Source organism: Canis lupus, chromosome 26 (assembly GCF_048164855.1).
Source record: "Canis lupus baileyi chromosome 26, mCanLup2.hap1, whole genome shotgun sequence".
NCBI classification, from domain to species: domain Eukaryota; kingdom Metazoa; phylum Chordata; class Mammalia; order Carnivora; family Canidae; genus Canis; species Canis lupus.
Window position 1 is genome coordinate 24394322 of NC_132863.1, and position 18323 is coordinate 24412644.

Sequence of the window (18323 nt, forward strand, 5' to 3'; positions counted from 1 at the left end):
ATTTCTTCATCAGTAACTTGGGGATGAGAGTGATAAGATTTCGAGGGTTACCCAGCACTGAGGATGGTGAGCTCATGCTAGCTACGTGGCTCTGCCTTCTTCCCACACTTCATCTGCTCCCTCCCTCCGCCCTCCTATCCCATCCTCCTCCAGCCCTTCCTTGACCTCATTTGACCATCTCACCACCGCTGACAGCCTGCCATCGTCTGGATTCTCACTGCCAGCAGGAAAGCGTCCCAGATCCCAGCTTGGCATTCAAAGCTGCCCATGACCTGGCCTCAGCCAATTCCCCTGGGAACATGGAGAAGGCATGGAGTGACCTCTGGGCCTCAGGCTCCTCATCTGTGAAATGGGAACACTCTAGGACTCACTCACAGGTCGTTTGAGGATTACATGAGCAAATCTTTCTGGAGCACAGGGAAGAGTGCCTGGCACATGGTAAATGCGCATGACGTGTAGCCAGGCCCTCACATGGCTCTTCCCTCTTCCGGGAGCATCACCCCTCCCCAGGTGTGCCTGACAAACTTGCCGGCCCTCCATAGCAGGGCTCTGCAGCCTTCAGCCTCTCTGTGCCATGGGCAGGGCCCATTATTGTGCCCGTCACACTGGACTGTTACTCCTTGGTCCCGTTTTCCCACTTGACCAGGAGGGCTGCAAGGTCTGGGACAGTATCTGCTTCATCCAGGTGAGTCCTGAGGCTTCAGAGAGTAGCCCCGAAAGCAGCTTACCTCCACTGAGCGCTTGCTGTATATCAGTCTTGTGTTACATGCTTAACACTCCTTACCTTAGTTAATTTTCACAGCGACCATAATCAGTGGGTGTGACTGCTCTATTTTACATAGGAAGAAACTGAACCTCGGAGAAATGGAACGGGCCAGCGCCTAAGTGGTAGAGCCGGGATTTGAACCAGATCCTTCTGATCTGAAAAACTTGGGCTTTTCCTTGCTATGCTGTAAAAGTTAATATGCGCTCCATTTATTATATGTTTCATGTTCCAAGTGCTTTAGATACATTATGTTTTTGACTCCTTGAATCAACCCTGCTTTCTAGGAATTGTTTTTATCCTCAATCTATAGTTGAGGAGCCTGAGGCACAGAGAGGTTAAGTGGCCTCCGGCCACACAGCTAGGAAGCGACAAGGCCAGGCAGGATTTGAACCCAGGCCCCCTGACTCCAGAGCCCAGGCTCTGCACCTCTGCACTTAGAGCAGGGGGATGAAATAAGATGTGCAGAGAGGCCCCTCCATGGGCAGCCCCCTTGCACCCCCTGCAGCTGACAGTTCATGAGACAGACCTGGTTGAAGGAGGGGCAGTAGCGGAACTGGTTCTGTTTCCTGGTTCCTCAGCCCCCGGCACGAGCCCTCCACGTGGCCCCCTGTGTGACTGAGTCACCTTTGGATGAGTCACCTCCTGGGGGCTGGTTGCTTCAGCTACAGACAAAGGTGCCTTTTGGACACTAATCCCAGGTGATCTCCCTGGCGCCAAAGTTGTACTTAATCCTATTGAGGCTCCAGGGGACAAGCCAGACTCATGGCCACCAGGGCCTGGCCTGAGGACCAAGGAGGGCACGGAGCCTCAGGTGACTGGCAGTAGCCAATCACCTTCCTGGGTGCACTGCCCTCTACAGTTTATAGGGTACACTGGTCCCTGTGGGGACGGGGGAGCACCCAGTGTGCCACTCTTGCATTGTATTTCAATTTTAAAAGGAAATATATGTATTTAACAAGCATTTATATCACACTAAATGCCAGACAATGCGGAGCCAAAAGGGGGGCTGCTGTTTACTGAGCCCCTTTGAGGCTTTGGGCACACTCCAGACACCTGCTGCAAAATCCCACAAACCCACTGAGGGAAGGGCAGTTATGTGTATTTCTCAGCTGGCCCGGCTGATGCACCAGAGAGGGGTTGTCCAGGGTGGAGAGAGCAGAGAGGACATAGGGGGCACACAGGTATGTGTGGCTCTCGAGGTCCCTGCCCTAGAGCCCTTGCAGACCCCACAAATGATAAGGTAGCTCAGGGCTGGGGCTTATGCCCCTCCTCACACTGCTTGAGGCTTTCTCAGATTTGCTGCCATGAGGAACCAGCAGGGACCCGGGTGATGAAAACAAAAATGCCACCTGTGGATCATTACCTCCCATGTGTTGGGTCCTGTTCTCTGTGATTAAGTCCCTTAATCCTCACAACACCCTTCTGAGGTGGACCCATTCCAGTCACCATCCCAAAACCAAAGAAACAGAGGCTTGGAGAGAAGTGGAAGCAGAATTCGAATCCAGCCTCTAGCTCCAGAGCCTGGTTATTGATGCACCCGCTCTAAATGAGGAAACTGAGTCCCAGAGTGGGGCTGGCCCAGAGGCCAGTGATGACAATGAACTTGGCAGGACTCCATGCCCCCACTGTGTCCAGGGAGGGAGCAGGAAGCAATCTCCGTGCAGAATTCAGGGAAACATACTCATTCTCAGCTCGACTTGAGAGCAGGCCTTGATGGGGAGATAGAAGTGCCTCCTCACCCCCGAAGAGCTCCTGGTGGGGGCAAGGAGGAGGTGGCATCAATGAAACACATGGAAACACGGAGGCAGGACCCTGGCAGGGGGTGGGGGGTGGGAATCCAGGACTCGGAGAGCTCCTCAACCAGTGGAGAGTGAGAGCACGTGTTCATTCATTCCTTACACTGGCATCTGCACCCATGCTGGCTGGGAGTGGGGTACAGGCCTGGTTTGCCCAGAGCAACACCACCTCCTGTGGGCTGCAGAGGGCCCTGGGTGGTCCAGAGGAAGGGTCAGGGCTGAGGCTGTCACAGAAAGCTGTCCAGAGCAGTTGGCATTTCTGGATGATTATGACCAATGGAGTCTGGAGAAGGGTACTCAGTGGCAAATATTGCACATGCAAAGACTCAGAGACAGGGAATGGGGTGGGGGTAGGGGGTGGAATGAGCAGCAGGCTGTACAGAGAGGAGGACTATGTGAAGCAGATCCACCCTGGAGGCAAAGGAAGGCGCCTGGGATGTGTCCTAGCAGGTGTTGGAGGGGTAGTGGCCCCTCTGAGGCATTGACTGGGAACGGGCAGGAGGGAACATTCTGGGGTGATGGGAATGTTCTATACTGAGATAAGAGTGTGGGCTACATGGTTGGATAAAATTGTCAAAATTCAACAAATAAAACACTCAACATTGGTGCATTTCACTGTATGTAAACTTTACAGCCACAGAAAACAGTCACACTGACATCCAACTCGAAGTGTTTAAAAGGAAATGGACAGTTCTCTGCACGTTAATTTGAAACACATTTTTAAAGAAGACAGATTACTGGATGCACGGATGAATATGTGATGGAGCAAGTGTAACAGCATGTTAATGGTAAATGTAGCCGGTGGGGGTAAGGTGACAAGTGTGTGGGTCTTCAGTGTACAATTCTTTCAACTTTGCTATATGTGTGGACATTTCAGAATGAAATATTGGGAGAAAAATCTTCTGCAGGTCAAAAGAAGTCCATCTACTTGTTTTCTTCACCAGCCCCTAGTTTGAAGAATCAGACCTATATGCATCTCCCTGAATCTTCGAATCAGTCCTGTGAGGCATTTAATAGATGGAAATGATGAGAGGCACAGAGGAGGAAAGCAGCTGGCCCAAGTTCACACAGCGAGTCGGGGGTTGAGCTGAGTTGGAACCCCAGTCACCCTGATGCTGAATGCAGTTCCGGGGGACTTCTGGCTGCCCAGGCCATCTGGAGGAGGCAATGCCTGGCTTAGAGCTGAAAACCAGATGCATCTGTTGATGTTTCTAGTCCTCCCATCTGGGGGCCTAGCTGGAGTCTCCAGTAATGTGCCTAGACCAGGGGCTGATAAACTTCAGCTCATGTGACACCATCCGGGGCTGAACATAGCTCTCAGAATTAGCCACAAACCGCAAACATTTGTGGTTTTAGGGCTCAATGCCCAATTTGCAGAGCACATCTGGATTCCGATCTCTTGTAATTACATGGTGTTTCCCTCTCTAGGTCTGGGCTCCGACCCAGCTGCTATATAAGGCTGGCCTGTAACTAGACTCAGCCAAAAGCAGAGGGCCCCGTGAACAGGACCTCTCAAGTCTGAGCTGCAGGGACCTTGCAGGGGTAAGGAGGGGCCCCTTCCCTATTTAGTGTCTGGGCAGGGGGAGGCTGAGGCCTCAGGAGGCAATGAGGAGAGTCTCAGACTGGAGACCTGCCAGGGTGACCCCGCTCTGACCCTCTGTTGTCTTGCCTATAATATGGACATAGTCAGGAGAGTCTCTCAGGGACCAAAAAAAGGGTCTGAGTCACACCAGTTACATGAGTTAACAGAGCTGCACTTAACATTTCCCAGGGATTTGGGGTACCTGATACCTTTACTTTTTTGAGCCCCCTCAGCTGCTTGCCAGAAATCCCTCCACTGGAGCCCATCTTTTTAACTGAAGGTGGTGATCCATCTTTGAACACAGAACTTTCTAGATAGTGGGTTAGAATGAGGTAAGGAACCAGAAAAAAAATTGTGTCCATATTAGTCCTTCATATTCTAGTATAAATGAGTGCTTCCAATATTCTGGGAGTAGATGGGAGTGGGGGAAAACTTGGGGGCTTTGTGAACTTCAAGAGAAGTAGAACCTGGGAAAAGGAAAAGGGTACATAAGTGAAGGGAGCTGAAGCCAGTGATTTCACAATTTGGCCCAGAGGGAAGTCGATGATCCTGGGAAGCTGATAACTGCATAGACTGAGTTCAGGGAGTGAGAGAAGTGGGTGAGGGCATGGAGACACCAAAATAAAGTTTCTTAGAGGCTGAGGAGCTCACCCCTAAATGCATGCTTCTTCACCTCCAATGTCATAACACTCCACACCCACTTCTTAGGGTTCTGAAATAATAGTACCAAGACAATAACAACAGCTGCAGTTTATTGAGCTTCTACTGCATACCAAACACAATGTGTTAGTGGTTAGGAGGCAGATTCAAAAAGGTAAAGTCTCTTGTCTATGGATTAGAATCCGGATAGCTCTGATACAGAGCCCTTAATATTAACTACGTGGTGGAGAACTGTCTCCTCCAAAGAGGTAGGAGTGTTTTCTGGCTGGCTGGATGCATTGAAAAAAATGACTAGATGAATGTGTTGACAGGTTGATGAACTGATAGAAGGATGGATGGATGGATGGATGGATGGATGGATGGATGAGAGGATAGGGGGATGGGATGGATGGATGGAAGGATGGATAGATAAATGGATGGACAGATGGAAAGATGAGTGGATGGAAGGATGGATGGATGGGAGGATGGATGGATTGGTGGGTAAACAGAGGGGTAGATGCTGGAGAGATCTCTAGAACCTGTCTGCCTCTAGTTTGCTATTTTGGTTGGAATCCTCATGACCCCTCTCCCTGTTGTTCCATTTGGAAATGTCATCTTGGGAGATAATCAGATGTCCATGGCTCTAGAACAGTTTGGTTAATGAATCGGCTTTATGTATCCAGATTCATTGCATTTTTAAAAACTTAGAAGATGGTATTGGGAATTCTGGACCTGCCTTATATGTGACCTCAGTACATTTCCCAGTCTCTGGGCCTCAGGATCTTAATATGACTCTGGGGTGGGGGTGGGGGGTGCCTAGCTCCATCTGCTGGCCAGGGTGGTGACTCCCTGCCACAGCCACCTGATGCACTGTCCCCTCAGCAGAAAAGCTGCGCCAGCATGTGGACGGCCTGGTGTGTGGCTGCTCTGTGTGTGGCAGCTGTCTGTGGCACCCTCCAAGAGACAAACACTGTCCTCAGGGTTACCAAAGATGTGCTGAGCAATGGTGAGTCCAAGCCTGCAGGGGGTTAGAGGTGACATGGGGTGGGCAGGGCTGTCCAGCCAACTCTGAAGTTCCCAAGGACCCTCTTCCTCACTGGCAGATTCTGCATCAGGTGAATGGGTAAATTATTCCCCCCTTTGCTTTTGGCTACCATTTCCTGAGCACTTATGGTGTGCAAGACACCATGTTCAGGACTTTACCTCCGAGGCAGTAGACTGCAGTGACTAAGAGCTTGGGTCCTGGAGTCAGCTTTCCTGGGGCTCAAATACTGACTGTGTGACATTAAGTCCAAGACTTGAATTCTCTGAGCCTCAGTTCCCTTATCTGCAAAATCGATGTGATTTTGGCTGCATTGCAGAGGACAGAGATGAGGATGAATGAAAAAGCCTTTTGAAAACTTAGCACAGTTCCTGCTACATGGGAGGCCCTAAATGTGGGAGCTGTAATTATTCCTGTATTTAATTCTTGACAAAAATGACCTCATTTTTGAAGACAAGCCCTGCTTCAATTCCTGTTTTAGCAGGTTTATAAGCTCTAAAGTATGGAACACTCGAAAGGAAGGATGAAGAAGAAAATCTAAAAAAAAAAAAAAAAAAAAAAGAAGAAGAAAATCTTTCCAGGTTTGGTGAATGATACAGAAATCTAGTTAAAGTGTGTGCAGGTCAAGGTCTGCACTAGCTGTGCAAATACAGCTAGTGAGATTGCCACGATGTCAGGGCTGGATTGGCCTGGAGGTGTCTTCCCATTCAACCCCGACATTTTACCAATGGGAAAAGTGGGGCCAGAGATCTGAGCAGTGCTCCAAAGCTGGCACCTGCAGGCTGTGGGAGAAAGCCCTGACTGAACTTTTGCTTCTCTGCAGCCATTTCGGGCACCCTACAGCAGAGTGATGCTCTCCGCTCAGCCCTGAGAGAGGTGCCCATGGGTAAAGCTGGTGGTGATGGTGGCGGACCTTTCCTGGGGGGTCTGCTTGGTGGAAGTGGAGGTGGAGGTGGTGGGGGTGGTGGTCTTCTAGGGGGCCTGCTTGGTGGTGGGGGCGGAGGGAGTGGTGGCGACCTGTTGGGCGGAGTTGGGGGAGGCTTATTGGGTGGTGGTGGCAGCAGTGGTGGTGGGCTCCTGGGTGGTAGTGGTGGGGGGCTCCTGGGTGGTGGAAGTAGTAGCAGTGGTGGGGGGCTATTGGGTGGCAGTGGTGGGGGGCTGTTGGGTGGCGGAGGCAGCAGTGGTGGTGGGCTCCTGGGTGGTAGTGGTGGGGGGCTCCTGGGTGGTGGAAGTAGTAGCAGTGGTGGAGGGCTATTGGGTGGCAGTGGTGGGGGGCTGTTGGGTGGCAGTGGTGGGGGGCTGTTGGGTGGCAGTGGTGGGGGGCTGTTGGGTGGCGGAGGCAGCAGGGGTGAGGGGCTGTTGGGTGGCGGAGGCAGCAGGGGTGAGGCGCTGTGGGGTGGCGGAAGCAGCAGTGGTGGGGGGCTGTTGGGTGGCGGAAGCAGCAGTGGTGGGGGGCTGTTGGGTGGCAGTGGTGGAGGGCTATTGGGTGGTAGTGGTGGTGGTAAGGGCGGTGGTCTCCTGGGGGGCCTGCTTGGTGGAAGGGGTGGAGGGGGTGAAGACGGAGTTGGGGGAGGTTTATTAGGTGGTGGTGGCAGCAGTGGTAGGGGGCTGTTGGGTGGCAGTGGTGGTGGTTTGCTGGGTGGCGGTGGTGGTCTCTTGGGCGGTGGCCGACACCATTACAATGACTACAGACGCGTTGAATTCTCCCGAGGTGTCAGTGGCGTTCCCTACAACGATTTCCATGTCCGAGAGCGCCCCCCAAAATATACCAATGGCAACCAGCTTGGCGGTAATTACAAGTATGGTCACATCGAGACCAATGACAACACCGCTCAGCTGGGGGGCAAATACAGATACGGTGAGATCCTTGAGTCAGATGGAAGCATCAGGGACCTCAGACACGGCGACTACCGCAATGCCGAGAATGCATACGGGGGCCACAGGGGCCCCGGGCGGTACAGGTCCGCCGAAGGTGCGGCAGCCTTGGGCCGGCGTCACCGGAGAGAGCTGCGGCCTGGAGAGATCCCGCCCGGTGTAGCCACGGGGGCACTGGGCCCAGGTGGTTTGCTGGGCACTGGGGGCATGCTGGCAGCCGATGGCATCCTGTCGGGCCAAGGTGGCCTGCTCGGTGGAGGTGGTCTCCTTGGTGATGGAGGACTTCTCGGAGGAGGCGGAGTCCTGGGCGTGCTCGGCGAGGGCGGCATCCTCAGCACGGTGCAGGGCATCACTGGGTAAGGAGGGGCCCGGCTCTCCCTATCAAGTCCAGATGATGAACCTACAAACGAGGTGACCCCAGGGCCCTGGAGTGGGAGCCCCGTGCACATCAAGGCTTGGTGTCAGGACTGGACATCTTCAGAGTTCCAAGTGCTATGGCTTGGGTCTTGTCCTTAAGCAGTTCTGAATTTGAGTCTCAGCTCACCTTTTTATGTATGTGTGTGACTCTAGGCCACTCTTTTCATTCGATTTCCTCATCTGTAAAATGGTCATATCATAGTTAAAGTGGAAAACACACACGGCTTTAAAATTACACATATATGATTTCAAGTATGGCCAGTCTCCTCATATTCACTATTTAATTCAACAAATACTTAGCGCCCCTCCTATGTGCAGGCCACTGTGTCGGCACTGGGCATGCGGCCACGTGGTTAGCCTAAAAGACACATCTCTTGTCCTCATGGAGCTTGTAGGCTGATGGGGTATATGGGCTTTGATAAAGACACCCGAAAATAATCATACAGTTATAACACTGGTAACCAGTTCATGGGGAAATGAGGATATGTATAATGGGCGAGGTCAGGGAAGGCTTCCTGGAGGAAGAGGATCTTAAATTGACACCTGGGAATTTGTAGGAAGGAACCAGGCAAAGAGGGGGCAGGTACAAGCAGAGGAAATGGCATCTTTATAAGAAAAATGATTCAAAGGAAATGCATAGAGATGTAAACAGTGGGTCTCCAAGCAATAGGAGCATGGGCCATGGCATTCTTTCCCTTTCACTTCTCTGTGTTTTCCAAGTTCTATCCACAAACCTCAGGTCTCTTTAGAGCCAGGAGGAATGAATGCAGCACAGAGAAGGAGGTGGTGCGAGACGGGACATTCCTAGTAAGGGGTGGCGGGCAGTGGGGGTGACCAGCATCTCACCACCCTGGGTCCTCGGCAGGCTGCGCATCGTGGAGTTGACCCTACCCCGGGTGTCGGTACGGCTCCTGCCTGGCGTGGGCGTCTACCTGAGCTTGTATACCCGTGTGGCCATCAACGGGAAGAGGTGCGTACCCTCGGCCCTAGAGGGGTCCCCGTCACCCTATGTCCTGGCTGGGAGATCTTGGGCAGGTCATTTCCCCCTCTCTGCACCTCAGCCTCTTCATCCATCATGTGGGGGAATAGTAAGACCTAATGAGTTACCAGTACTCTCGGTCTCAGGTCATCTCGTGGTCCCCATCAGCAGTGAAGGTAGCCTACGTGGTTGTGAAACTCTGGGAGGCTGGAGACAAGTGACAGCTCGAGTTTGAATCCTGACCCTCTTTTAAGCTGTGTGACTTCGGGTCGGCCCCCTAATGTCATTGAGCCTTAGTGTCTTCACCTGCAATGGGCGATTTGACACCTCCTTTTCCAGGTGGCTGTGGCCACAGGTGGGGAAAGACAAGCAAATGCTTCCCTGAATAATGCCTGCCACAAAGTACGTGCTTATCAAAGGACCTTAGGGAGTGGACTTTTGCACTGATTTCTCCCTATGGGACGGGGTCATGTCTGTAAAACTAGGTCACCATGGAAACCAGAATTTATGTTATGGAATTCATATATTCACCCCTGTTCCTAGCCTTGGAAGCTCTCATAGACTAAGGGGGAGACAGATTTGTTCACAGATGTAGAGGGACCGGGGAAGCCTTTCAGTTTGGGACACCTAGAGATGAGCAAGGTGCATAATAGATGCACAAAAGCAAGAAGCAGGGATAGCAAGGATGGAGCCCAAGGGGCAAGGTGCTGGGTAGAACTGAATGAAGCTGAGCTGCCTGGAGTTGAGGTTGACTCACCATCTCCCTGGCCCCATGATCTCCTCTAGTCTCATTGGCTTCCTGGACATCGCCGTGGAAGTGAACATAACGGCCAAGGTGCGGTTGACCATGGACCGCACGGGCTACCCTCGGCTAGTTATTGAGCGATGTGACACCCTCCTGGGAGGTATTAAAGTCAAGCTGCTTCGAGGGTGAGTACCAGTGGGCAGCGGCGTGCCTGGGGGGAAGGTGCAGTGGTCTGTCTTTGACAAACCAGATGGTCATGAGCAAAGGCTCTAGAAGCAGCCTGCAGTTCAAACCTTGCCTCCACTGTTCCTTGAGCACCTCTGTTTATTGATCCGGTCCACTGGTGTGGGGACATTGCAATTTGTCTAATCTTCGGCTCTGACCAGCAGGTTACAATGAATAACCATTTATGTGCATTTTAAATGTGGACCGATGTATCTGCTGGATAATTTCCCAGAAAGAGAAAAACAGTCTGTGCCCTGAATGTACACAGATTAAATTAAAATTATCCCTCGCCCCCACATGTATGTACATACATGCACCCATGTGTGGATAAACGTGCATGTGCTTTTCAAGGGCCCTATCACCCAATGAGAATTGGAACCAAGGCAAGGCCCCATAAGGTGTGAATCCACTTAAAAAGGAGACCAAAACACAGGGCAGTGTTCAGTGGGGGCAGGGAGGATGGATCTTTAAGCGACCAAGCTGTCGGTGACACCTTGTGTTGGGATAGCCACCTTCTCGTCACTGCAGGGCCTCAGGAAACAAACTCTTGCTTTAAAAGTCTGTCTGTCTGTCCATCTACATGTCTTGTCTCTGAATCAATACTATGATCTCTTGCCTCCCTCTGCCCTTAACTTGTTGGTTAGGACAGTTAGTTTATAGCTGGGTGATGCACTTAAACTTGCCCTGTACCACTTCTCTGGACCTGTTTCCTTGTTGGTAGAACCCACCCTATCTCCCAAACTTTTCAACATCAACGATTCATTTCCTCTTGTGGACCAAATGAGCACATTTTGCCGGCCAGGGTTTCTCCTCCCCTCCCTTGCACATATGCTTATTGAGCACCTACTATGCACCAGATACGGTGCTAGGTGCTTGGATAAAGTAAGAGGTTCATTTCTCTTTGGACAGACTGCACAAAGCTGTGGCAAGCAGCCCTCTAGAGGGGCAGATGAGCAGGAGGGAGCACCTTTTGCACTCATAACTCAGGAACATGCTGGCCTGGGCCTGGCCCATTGCAGAGTTCCAGGAGCATTTGTTTGTTGGATGGATGGATGGATGGGTGGATGGATGGATGGATGGATGGATGGATGGATGGATGGATGGACAGATGAGTGAATGAATTGAATGAAAAGTCAAACTATTTGCTGGGGTAGCCTGTCCAGTCAGGTCCAGCCACCACCCTTCTGGCTTTCAAAACAAATTTCTAGTTCTTGCTGTTCAGGGCCTGGCTAGGGGCCCTGAGTGTAGACAAGCTTGGTAAGCTCCCTCCTCCTCCCCACTCCTCTCTTCTCAGGCTTCTCCCCAACCTCGTGGACAACTTAGTGAACCGAGTCTTGGCCAACGTCCTCCCTGACTTGGTAAGAACCCGCCCCAAGACAGGAAGCAAGAAGCACAAACTTTCCCCAGACTGAGGGACCACAGTCCAGCCTCCATCCCTGTGGGCGTGCAGGTGACCCAGAGGGATGGAGGAAGCCAGAAGCTGGGACATGTTCTTGGAAGTCTGGGGAGGACGGAGAGGAATATGGAGGGACGAATTAGTGAAGGGATAGGGAAGTGGAGACTAAAAGTCATGCAGTTTCTAGTTTGACTCTCAGCTCGGGCACTTCCAAACTGTGTGACAATCATATCCCCTCTCTGAGTCTTGGTTTTACCATCTATAAAATGGGGATTATGAGAGAGCCTTCCCCCTGGGAAAGGTCAGTGCCCAGCATGGAGCCCATGGTGGTAAATGTTAGCTATGATCATTATTCATGCACTCTCTCCCCAACCCCAGCCCCATCACATGCTCATGCCATCTCCCCCTACAGCTCTGCCCCATTGTGGACGTGGTCCTGGGTCTTGTCAATGACCAGCTGGGTCTCGTGGATTGTAAGTGCTTCCTGCTTTGCTTCATTCAGCCAACATTTACCAGCCCTGATCTGGGTCCAGCCATGAAAGGCACTGGGGACATAGAGTGTCTGGGAAGAGGTTCCAATATGGTGGGAACAGTAGAGCTCTCATAGGCCCATGGAGCGTGGTGTGGTTGATGCCACAAGAGAGAGGCTACCTGGCCTTTCCCCTTGGTGTCAGACATACCCCCGGGAGGAGGAGCTTCCCACTTGGCCCGGAAGCTAATACTCTGGACTGGGACTGGGCGGCTGGCTTTGAGCCCTGGTTCTGCCCCGACAACTGCGTGGACTTGGAAGGACTTTCCAGTTTCCTCATCTCTAAAATGGGGGGGTTGGCTTCAGCCCACAGAGGATTTAGAGAGAAAATAGCAGGAGACACCATGGAGACTGTCCAGGTCCTCAGTACCAGGCTCCAGTACCACTCCATGATCCAAGATTTCTTTCTCTTTTTTTTTTTTGTATATTTTTTTTTATTGGAGTTCGATTTGCCAACATATAGTGTAACACCTAGTGCTCTTCCTGTCAAGTTGATGCAAGATTTCTGAGTGAACACTCCTGAAGGCAAGCCTGCCCCATAGTTCATGCACAGCTTGGTTCCAGGGATCTCCTTTCGTATGGGCCAACATAATGGAGACACCTAACTTATGAGGTGTTATAGTTTCTATAGTCATGCAGCGAGGCCCCCTTAGGTGGTGATCCCATTTCTTGGGGACCCTAGGCAGTTTGAGGATGGCTTTCGCAGGTAGGTAAAATTCTCTCCCTTTGTGGCCAGGAACAAGGGAGGAAGAGCCCAAAAGATGGGGCTATTGGTCACAAGCAGTCAGAGAAATCCTAGCTTCAACTAAGCACCATATTGTGGAACCTTAAAACTTTTTCCCTGGTCATGGTACTTCACAGTTTACAAAGCTTATCCATATCCAGAATCTCAAGCCCAAAGAGTTATATTAAGCCTATTTTACAGAGGAGGAAATTGGAGTTCAGGGAGGTAAAGCGTCTTGCCTGAGTTCACACAGCAAGGAAGAGGCAGAGCTGGAATGTGAACCCAGAACTCTTGCTCTTTTCATGCTGTCTGGAGCTGGAACCTTGCTGCACTGCCTGCTTTGGGGCACAAGGAGGGAAGGCATCTTGGAGGGTCAAGGGGACTCCCTGTGACCTCTATCTTTCCCTACAGCTTTGGTTCCTCTGGGGATATTGGGAAGTGTCCAGTATACCTTCTCCAGCCTCCCGCTTGTGACTGGTGAATTTCTGGAGCTGGACCTCAATGTGAGTGCCGGGGCTTGGGGCAAGGGGAGGTGGGCCCGGGTGTGAGCGTCAGGCTCATGGGCTTCTACTCAGTTCATGGGAAACAATGTTCGAACAGAGCCCTCATTTGATGACTTGAGGACCTTCTAGGAGCCACATCAGGAAACAATCACAGCCAACACTTACTGCTTGCCAGGCACATTATAAGTGCTTTATGTAGATTAACTCAGGCTATCCTCATAGCAACCGTATGACTTAATAAGGTGAACTTTTATTGAGGAAACTGAGGCACAGAAGTTAAGCCACTTGTCTAAGGTCATACAGTGAATAGATGCGAGCCTGGGATCTAAGCCCAGGCAATCTACCTTCTGCTACTATGGGATTGGGTTTCCAGGAGGAATGAATCTGGCCAGTAGTGATAAGTACTAACATCTGGCTCTCCATGATTAAAAAAAGTCCCAATTTGTAGCATTTGCTGATTTCCATGATCTAAATACTGCTACTGTGGCCAATTTCAAGCTACCAACTTGATATCACTGAATGAAGTGTTGGGAAGACATGCATAGAATGTCACAGCTTCTGAGCTGGCATGAGCTGGTTCCAGCACACCACTGAATCTGGCTCCTAACTGTGCATGGGACACACGCATGTGTACCTCCCCTGGGCTGTACCAGCATGAGTACTTCTCCCCTTGCTCCATCAGTTACAGACCTGCATATGCACACCCATGCTGCCACATACACAGCATTCTTGTGCACCTATATACATCACACCTAGTATATTCATAAACAATAGTTATTCAAGAGATGTTTGTTGGATACCTGCTGTTTGCCAGATTCTGGGCTGGGGCTGGAGGTGCAATGGTGAGCAAGATAAAATCTTGGCCTTCATGGAGCTTACAATCTATTGGAGAGGATAAGCCATCCAAGAGTCACTCAAACAAATACACAATTAAAGATCATGAGTGTGGTGAAAGAGGGTCCCAGGATATCAGAGCCTAAAACAAGGAGATATGATGTACCCAGGGAGGTCATGGAGGGCTTCATGGAGGAAGTGACACTTAAGCTGAGACCTGCCACAGAAGTGGGCCATAACAAGAGAAGAGTGTGGGGGATGGGAATAGTGTGTGGGAAGGTGCCACGGTGGGGGTAGTGAGATGGTGGCAGGGACTGCCCAGGGCAGGAGGGACAGAGTGGCTCTCTGTGAAGTGGTGAAATCCCTTGGGGGGTCAGATCACACAATACCTGTAGTCCATGGAAAGGTCTGGTCTTTAGAGAGCAGATACGCCATGGCATTTTGCAGATCCATAAACATGCTGACTCGTTTTAGCAGGACTGAGGGAGGAAGAATCTATGTCACACATGTATTTAAAGCAAAGGATGTATTTATTATTAGTGGTCGTAAAATGAGAACTGCAAGAGGTTCCATTCCATCACAAATGAAGAAGACATGGGGGTCATAAAAGAAAACTCAGACCCAGTGGGTTCAATCGAGGAAGGCTGCCTGGAGGCAGATTCAGGACCTTACCCCAGTCTCAGCCTCTTCTTCCACTCATCTCCCTGTACCCTCCCCTGTGACCCCTTCCTTCTTTGCTTCCCCAGACTCTGGTTGGGGAGGCTGGAGGAGAGCTCATTGACTACCCTCTGGGGCGGCCAGCCATGAGTCCCAGACAAAAGATGCCAGACTTGCCCCCCATGGGCGACAACACCAACTCACAACTGGCCATTTCTGCCAACTTCCTGGGCTCGGTGTTGGCCCTCCTGCAGAAGCAAGGGGCACTGGATATAGACATCACCAACGGCATGGTGAGTCATGGCGCCATCGAGAGGTGGGCTGGGCTGGGCAGCAGACAGCTCCCTGTTGATCCTGTCTAGTTCCCACAGCCTTGGGGAAATTGCTTTAAAGCAGCAACAGTAGTAGACAGTCCATTCCCCACTCATAGATCGACTATGTCAGTGTTTACCAAAGCATGGTGCCTACAGTGATGTTAGCTGATTCACACCCACGGCATGAAGTAATGTCAAATCATATGATGAGAAAGTTGCTCCCTATTCAGTTCTATTTAATTTTATGCCAATCTTTCTTTAAAAGCACAATATATATTCCTATATATGTATCCCAATATAAGTGCTTAAAATGGTAAACATTGATAAATTGGTAAACATTGATATTAAAAAATGAAATGACATGTAAGAATAAGGTATAATCTAGAATAATTTTCTTTCCAAATCTTTTCTTATGAAAATTTCAAGCCTTCAGTAAAGTTACAATTAATGCCCAAATATCCTTCACCCAGATTCACCAGTCATTTTGCCATATTTGCTTCCTATATACCAATCCATCCATCTGCTTACTCACCCATTTACCCACCTACTTATCCATCCATCCATCCATCCATCCACCCATTTATCCTTCTCTCTGTCCATCTTCTCATCCATCCATCCTTTCATTCATCCGCCTATCTAACCTATCTATCATCTAGTTAGCTACCTAGCTATTGTTGAGCAATTTATGTTTTTGGAAGCATGACATTTCACTCCATAAATTTGTGTGTATCTGCTAAGAATAATATGTTCTCCAAAAAAACAGCATATGAATTGTGCCCATCTTGATTCCATCAAGAGGAAAGTCTCCATTTGGTGCTAGTATATAATTAACCTTTTCTTGCACTTTCAAGTGTCCCCTTTTTAACTCAAGAGAGAACAGAACTCACACCCCTAGCCCTAGCCCTCCACAGACAATGATATCCAAGCAGAATGCAATGGTGTTATTTTGCTTTTATTGTATTCACTCTTCCAGTTGCCATTTCTTTCTGTCAGATGGTACTGGCTTTCCATGTTTTAGTATTTGAGGTTTTCAAAAGCACGTCAGTTGAAAGAAAACGTTAAGGAAATAATAGTATAGGCTCTCCAGAGGTATGGCAGAATGATGCATTTAGTGGACACTGGGTTATGCACATGGACTCACTGAGGCTCACCTTGTTTTAATCAAGAACTACGTTTAGAGGACAAAGAGTCAGGTCTTCCCTCCTGCTCTGTAAAGTCATGTCTGTGGTGAGCTTAAGTAGCTGGCCCTGTCCACTCAACCACAGAAGACCTACCGTGATCAGTATGGTGGTGGTTGTTGGACTTGCAGTGCCTCCTAAGGAGTCTTTAAGGGGAAGACGATGCCCCCAGGGGTTGTTTGAGGGTGTGTAGAAGTTTAATCACTGCATTAGCAACTCCTATCTGTCTCCATAGCCTCAGGGTTCACATGACCCTTCTTGTCTTGCAGTTTGAAGAGCTTCCTCCTCTCACCACGTCCACGCTGGGTGCTCTGATTCCCAAGGTATGTGAGGCAGCTGTATCCCCTTGTCTTCAGCCCTACCCTCATTCTAGCTGTCCCAGGAACTGGGTCAGAAGAGGAGACACTCAGCACTAGGGTGGGTAGTGACAAAGATATGGTGCCCAAATCCCTATGAAGTGGGGGGCATGGAGGGTTGAGATGGAAAGACTCAGAGCTCTAGCAGTGGACTAGCCTGCACAGGTCTAATCCTAGCCTGGCTACTTTGTTGCTGTGTATCTTCAGGCAAGAGTCTTTATATCTCTGAGCTTTGGCTTCCTCATCTGTCAAAAAAGGATGCTAGTGATTATTCCACAGCTTGGTCTAGGAGAGTAAGGGAGATGAAGGTGATAATTCATGTAAAGATGCAGATACAGAGCACATTCAGGTGCACGATGGCTTAGATGGGAAGAGCCAGGGATGCCTGAGCAGTTCAGTGGTTGAGTGTTCTGCCTTTGGCTCAGGGTGTGATCTCAGGGTCCTGGGATCGAGTCCTGCTTCGGGTTCCCCACAGGGAGCCTGCTTCTCTCTCTGCCTGTGTCTCTGCCTCTCTCTGTGTCTCTCATGAATAAATAAATAAAATCTTTAAAAAAAAAGATGGGAAGAACCAGGTTTTGGAGGCAGAAAAAGATGAATTTGAATTCTAGCTTAGCAGGTCTCAACCACACTATCGTAGGCAAAGGACTTCTCTCTGGGCCTCAGCTTTCTCATCTGGAAAACGGGAATAACAACACCCACTTCATTGTGTGATTTGAACCTGGGATTTGAATGTAGGCACAGAGCTGGCATTTGATAAATGCTCACTATTATTGTTCTTGTTAATAGTAACAAAATCTTTTTAAAAGGGATGGGGGCAAATGTGCTCCGGTCAGATTAGTAGTTGTGTACAGCTGGAATTTTATTCTTGTCCCAGCGCTGGTCCCAAGCCTGTTACCCTGCACCTGGCAGCAAAGAGCTTCTTACGTAGTAAGTGTCACGCAGGTTTAAAGGATTGCTGTAATCTACAACCATTTTAGACATTTCGCTGTTCTACCTGTTTCTGGTAGTAATTCAGGAAGGGAGACCCAACTCAACAAATGGTCACTATCGCCCTCATGTGGTTAGAAGCTGAATGGCCGAACTCTGTGATCTAACGTCATAAACAGTGGCAGCCCTGGGAGGCAGGCGGGGAGAGCCCTCAGCCAACTGGACCTTTTATTTATTGGGCCACTTCTTACGTGCACTGCACTTTAGAGCTTATAAAAAAAGTTAATAATACTTTTTAATTTGGTTTTGATTACCACCCCACCCCCGCTCTTAGTGTGGCCAGAAAAGAGGATCAATCCATTTTACAGACAGGGCAACAGAGGCTCAGAGAGGTCACACAATGTGGCAGTGGCAGAGCCAGGCTAGAGCAGGGACTCAGACCTTGACTTGGGGCTGAGTCTGTAGCAAGGGGACTCAGACTAGGGGCGGAGTCACCAGGAGAGTCTTCATCAGAGCTGGGAGGGGCATCCTGGGTCTCCTGCTGCAGGGGGCAGAGTTTGAGGTAACCTCTCCACTGTTGCTAATTGTTGGAAACAGTGTATGTTGGGCTAGGCCCCTCCAGCTATCCTGAAAATCCCTTTGTGAAAAGACAAGTCACCAAATTATTGATTTGTCAAAAGCCCTTTTACCAAAGGGTGACTTCACTGAGTGGTTATTTGACTGAATTTACCCGATTGGCCAACAGACCAATCAAAAGGCTTTGTTCAAAAGAATTTCACCTTGAATGTGTTCAAGAAAATGAATAGTCTTCTCAAGACCAGGATTCACACTGCCTCATT

The 18323-nt window shown here is 50.0% G+C and overlaps 1 protein-coding gene across 2 annotated transcripts in view; it reads left to right on the forward strand.

Moving 5' to 3' along the window:
- Window positions 1–3992: 3992 nt before the first annotated feature.
- Window positions 3993–18323, forward strand: part of BPIFB4 (BPI fold containing family B member 4) — a 28435-nt gene continuing 14104 nt past the window's right edge. The window contains exons 1-11 of one of the 2 annotated variants that reach the window (XM_072800581.1): window positions 3993–4104; window positions 5666–5789; window positions 6649–6711; window positions 7537–8056; window positions 8983–9087; window positions 9883–10026; window positions 11361–11424; window positions 11875–11935; window positions 13127–13218; window positions 14799–15002; window positions 16471–16524. In XM_072800581.1, coding sequence (XP_072656682.1) covers window positions 5684–5789; window positions 6649–6711; window positions 7537–8056; window positions 8983–9087; window positions 9883–10026; window positions 11361–11424; window positions 11875–11935; window positions 13127–13218; window positions 14799–15002; window positions 16471–16524 — 1413 coding nt within the window. In that variant the 5' untranslated portion in view covers window positions 3993–4104; window positions 5666–5683. The remainder of the gene's footprint in view (window positions 4105–5665; window positions 5790–6648; window positions 6712–7536; window positions 8057–8982; window positions 9088–9882; window positions 10027–11360; window positions 11425–11874; window positions 11936–13126; window positions 13219–14798; window positions 15003–16470; window positions 16525–18323) is intronic. The other variant, XM_072800582.1, reaches the window with a different exon arrangement.